Below are 5,443 nucleotides of genomic sequence, written 5' to 3'. Positions count from 1 at the left end.
TTAAGGAGACTGAAGTTTCCAATAATAATGAAAGATACACCATGTCTACAAAATAATTCTTCCTAAACTAGTATATTATTAAATATTCCAGGAATACAAATTAATTTTCTAAGTCTAATTGGTTAGTTTCAGATCTTTATAAGAACTTTATAAAAATAAAATTTAAATAAACAAAACTTCCTACCCGATATGTTCTTCTGGAGCAATTAATAATTCTTTCCTCGTAGTTCAAGCATCTGAAGAAGAATGAACATGTCCAACATTTCGATAAGAGGTTGAATGTCGGGGTCACTCATGTCCTATTTCTTCTTCAGAAAGACTGGATGGAGGAGGGAGAGGAGAGAATGTGAAGCACTCAACATTGATCTTGTTTCACAAAGAAATTAACATTAAAAGCACGAATACATATAATATGTTGAAATTATACGTGAAAAGTAGAAGAAGCCTTGGACACTGCATGGATACATATGATAGTAGACTGATAACCCTAATGAAACTAGGTTTCTTTTTGAGGGGCCTTCTTTGCAGCCTCTGCCGCTGCTTTTTCAGCTTCTATTTCGGCAACAATGGCATCGATTTCGGCTTCCTCAAGTTGTCTCAGTCCATGCTCTTTTCTCATCACGGCAATTTCTATGTTCTTTCCCCCGCTCTCAACAACCTAATCAAAACAGGGAAAAAATAAAGAGAGACACAATTTTCAGTCATCCAAAGCTGGGAGTTAAAGATAACGAGAATAGGTTATCTCCTGAATTAGATCAAACCATTATCCAGGAAAATTCACCATAATGCTATAAAAAACGTATACATGATATTGCTTCATCAAATGCAACAAGAATCATTAAGATATGCTACTTTCGGGCACATTGTATAGGATTCAACAATCAATGAAAGTTTCTATAACTTTGTCTGGTACACATGCTTCCCCTTTAAGATTCAGGGTTTAAAGCAAACCATTATCCAGGAAAATTCACCATACCGCTAAAAATAAAAATATACTGACACTACTTCTTCAAATGCAACAAGAATTATTAAGATCTGCTATTTTTGGAAACAATGTAGAGGATTTAACATCAAGGAAGTTTCTATAACTTCCTGTGGTAGATATGCCCTTTAGGATTCAAGGTTTAAAGAGAGGTCAAAAGGCAAACTTTTTAATCTCAAGGGGCAGAGGATTTGAGGAGTGATAACACCTCCTTAATCTGCTTTCCCTGTAGGGTCATGTTGTCATTTATCATTTTACTGTTCTCTTGGTATTTTTTAATTCAAGGCAACCAGCTCCCACTTTCAGCTTGTAGTTCCCTATCCTTTTTTCTTGTATTATTTCTTCTTTTATAAATAAACAAATTCAACACAATGGCTGAAAAACAACAGGATGCTCAATTTCCATTTCTTCCCAGCAAAATGATTTAAGTTTTGTAGCAAAGAGAAAATGGAAGGAAGAAAACATACAACGAAGACACGAAAATGCGTGGGAATGATTTGGGGTGGGGGGGCGGGGGGGTATGCATAATAGACAGCTAACTATAAAACCTCATAGTATAGGAAAAAGATTATCAATAATGACGAAAAAAGATATCAATCACATGTATTAGGACGAGTAAAATGAAGAGTAAAATCTCTGTGCTACTTTTCTACTATGACTCGTATATATTTCATGCACAAGATATTTGACGTACTACGTAAAGATTTTAAATAAATCCACTTGCTGCAAAGAGTAGCGAATTGAAATTAACATACACTAAGGTAGTATATTGATGAGAAAACCTTCTTTTTTCATTCCTTATATTTCTGACATGCACAGTAGATATAGCCAGAGCAAGAGTAACTTACTTCCAGCAAGGCACGGATTGCTAGCTTCACAGTTTCTTGCCCAGATGTTTCTTTATAATTTTTCTCCAGAAATTCCCTCATTGAATTTGAGTTTCTCCCTGTTGCATTAGCTTTCCATGCAGAAAATGTTCCAGATGGATCTGTTTGATAAAGAGATGGCACCCCTGTGTATGGATCAAAACCAACTATTAAGGTTGAGAGACCAAATGGCCTCACACCACCACTTTGTGTGTACTTCTGTTGCAGACCAGCAATATAACGAGTTATATATTCAACAGTAACAGGGTCCTCAACTGTAAGCCGATGGCTCTGGCACTCAATCCGTGCCCTGTTGATCAAGACCCGTGCATCTGCCTTTAAACCAGCACAGACCAACGCAATGTGTTCATCTAATGATACAATCTTCTTAACTGATCTGTGTGCAGAAGCAGCAAATAATATTGTCAGCATGAAAGCTCCTAAAAAGAGATTGCACCAGTGAGAAATCAGATCACATAACGGTGCATGAGAAAAAAACTACATGATGGATACCCGCAATTTGGGACAGTATTATTGATGCCAATACCAGAACCAACATAGCTACCATTATCACATAGTTCTTGATAGTCTAGAAACAGAAAACAACATGGTAAAGGTAAAAATGCCCTAGCAGGATTTCATTAAGCATGATTTTCAAGAGGTTACAGATAATATCTTGTTGAATGAGACAAGGTTAACCATCTGAAGGTTTTGACATTTCTGAACAATTTTACATCTTAAAATCAAAAGTTCAATAAATTACCAACGAAATTCGGCACGAGCAAACAATTTACCAGCACTAAGCTCAGTCTTTTCTTTTGAACAGAATGAAACTTAAGCAGCATTGTATCTAATGCTTGATTTAACTATTAAATCAAACTGCCTTTAGAAACTACAGAGCAAAGCAAGAATAATATTTTTGACACTAGCCTTCACCTTCCAAAGGGAACATGGGTTTGCATATAGGAGGCACATTAATTGATGAAATTACAATAACAATAGCTTCCAAATACCGTATCTAGAGATTAAAACCAGGGTTGGCTAGATGGAGATTCCAAAACGTCACTAAACAAAAGAAAGTTCTGGTAGAAATTTAGGACCAGAGCATACAAAAAGCTGAAAATTAGAAATAACGGAAAAGCAAAATAAATATAACCTAACATTTGATTCATCACTCCCAACTCACGCACAACTTAAACGGAATAAAACATACTCCACAGTTTCCACAATTCATCTGATCATTTAGAAATACTTAAATTTTCTTATAAATGTGGACACGCAAATATAACACAGTGTACGAAGCTCAAGACAGAATGCCTGCACGTGTGTATACGCATATATGTACCTAGAGTCTTGGAGCTTCGCAGTAGATTTCTTTTCGACACCGAGGACGACGATGTCGGAGCCACGAACCCCGACGGCCGCGTTCCCTTTGCGAACGGCTTCGAGAGCGTATTCAACTTGGAAAAGGTGACCATCAGGAGAGAACACCGTGATCGCACGATCGTATCGAGCCATAATTTACCTTTTCTGCTTCTCGTTATTTTCCTTTTCACTTCCCGAACTGAGTTTCGCTAGCTTTTTGTATTAGGATTTTAGCTTTGCTCTCTATGATCCGGGTCTCTGAGAAAGAAAAAGAACAACTGAACTTGGGGAACAAGACACACAGTGGGGTAACTTGAGAAATGGGAAAGGTTGGGTCAAAACGACGACGTCTATAGTTCCGATTCAAACGTTGCCGTTTAAAATAAGTAATCTGTTTTAATTCTCTGTGTTTTTTTTTTTTTGGGTTGTCCTTTTTCATTTGAGATTCAATTTTCCATTCTGTTAAGTTTTAAATTAATTTTACTTCTGATAATTTTTCACGTATTTCAGCTAAGTTTCTATTCTATGATTATATTAGGAAGACCCAAAAATTTATTTAAAATTCCCAATTTTTAACCATTAATAAATAAAATAATTAAAAAATAATATTGTCAATAATTTAAACCTAATTGGGCATTTTATTAAAATTGATAGTATGATATCTCAAATTCATGGTGAAAATTTTAGTAATATATATATATAATATACATAAATTAAATTAAGCACAAAATCTAAATTAAAAAACTATGATTCTACTACTATATAGAAAAAGTTAAATTAATATTATTAATCTAAATTTTAGGTAGAATAGTGCAAATAGAAATAGAAAGTGGTATGACATCATCTTTCATTTTTCGGTTATAATATTTGGATAATTTTTTTTTTAAAAAAATAAAATAATTAAAGAATAAAAAATATAAGTTTTTTTTTTTTATATTTTCAATTGAAGTAAAATTTATTTATATAAATTAATACAAATATCATGGCTTATTATTTAAGGAAATAAAATAATAATTTGTCACTAACCAATTTAAGTATTGTTTAATGATCACTTTAATTCTCTAAATTTGTTGAGGGAGAAAGACACTTGGCGTCTTGTTTGTGTTTATTGGATAGCCATAATATATACATATACATACATTTATATATACCTATATATATATATCTATATAAGAAAAAGAAGTTTCTATGAGCAAAATGATGAAAAAACGAAGAGTATTTCCAGCAATTGGAAAGTTGACAAGGTTGCTTCCACTTATTTTGGACTCACCAAATGAAAGCTTTCCTAAATGCAATTCCATCCACCACGAGAGGCAAATTTCATCATTACTCCTATATTGCTTTCGACTTTACCCTCTTATACATTTAACTCACAAATTGCCACGTTAGCTGTTAATTATACATATAAATTATGTTAGTACAGTTTTTTATAATAAAGTTTTTTTTTTAAAAATAATATTAAAATTATCCTTATCACTTTTAGTCGATCTAATTATATTAATAAAATAATTAATATCAAATAAGATGTCGTTATCAATATATTATAATAAAGTCACACTTTTTTGACCAAACATATAATGTAAAAATTTATATTCAATTAAGTTATAAACTTTATTTGTCAAAAGAATATTATTTTTCGATAACATTATTCTATAAATGTCAATAATATAGTCAAGTACTTTTGTAAAGAAAAGATAATGATCATATATTATTTGGGTCCACATCACAAATAGTAAAAATATTTTTAATAAATTCATTGTTTAAACATAAACTATATTCTAATTTTTCATAATTATATAAAAAATAATATAAATGTTATTTTATACCAACAAAATTTATATAAAACAAGCAAGTGTAGAGATATTATGGTAACTTAGTTTTTGATTTAGGATCTATAAGATAATATTAAGGTGTATGCGCATAATTTTAGAATTTTTATCTAATTAAAAATTAACCCTGTGGTGATGTTATCATATATATATATATATATTAATGATATATGATTATTTTAGTTATTTACGTATATGAACTTCAAAATAATTAACATATAATTGTAATAATTAATATATATAATGTATATATTATCTGTATAGCCCAGTTTCAACGCCATCCCACTTCCTTCACTGCAACAGTAGTACCGGTCGTGGTTTTGGAAGCCAGACGTGAAAGCTTGCACTCGCACATCATCCAAAAGGGGCGTGTTACACGTTTGCACCTAAACTTTTCAATT

The 5,443-nt window shown here is 32.0% G+C and overlaps 1 protein-coding gene across 1 annotated transcript; it reads right to left on the bottom strand.

Moving 5' to 3' along the window:
- Positions 1–367: 367 nt before the first annotated feature.
- On the bottom strand, positions 368–3,514 carry LOC110816428 (proteasome subunit alpha type-7-like). The gene is made up of 3 exons (XM_022044619.2): positions 3,194–3,514; positions 1,831–2,245; positions 368–658 (listed from the first exon to the last, which is right to left on the bottom strand). The coding sequence occupies exons 1-3, from the start codon at positions 3,364–3,366 to the stop codon at positions 497–499; spliced, it is 750 nt and encodes a 249-aa protein (XP_021900311.2). The 5' UTR covers positions 3,367–3,514; the 3' UTR covers positions 368–496.
- Between the last annotated feature and the right edge of the window lie 1,929 nt (positions 3,515–5,443).

This window comes from Carica papaya, chromosome 6, assembly GCF_054855325.1.
Source record: "Carica papaya isolate Zhongbai chromosome 6, ASM5485532v1, whole genome shotgun sequence".
NCBI classification, from domain to species: domain Eukaryota; kingdom Viridiplantae; phylum Streptophyta; class Magnoliopsida; order Brassicales; family Caricaceae; genus Carica; species Carica papaya.
Note: the sequence above shows the minus strand (reverse complement) of the source record. Positions and strands in the feature narration are given on the sequence as shown.

What these genes read in the sequence shown, in the direction of transcription:
- LOC110816428 (XM_022044619.2), bottom strand. Translation starts at nt 3,366, where the DNA reads ATGGCTCGATACGATCGTGCGATCACGGTGTTCTCTCCTGATGGTCAC. An exon ending in GCGAAGCTCCAAGACTCTAG is followed by an intron (nt 2,246 to 3,193) that starts GTACATATATGC and finishes TTCTGCACACAG; the next exon opens with ATCAGTTAAGAAGATTGTAT. An exon ending in CAATCCGTGCCTTGCTGGAA is followed by an intron (nt 659 to 1,830) that starts GTAAGTTACTCT and finishes TGTTTTGATTAG; the next exon opens with GTTGTTGAGAGCGGGGGAAA.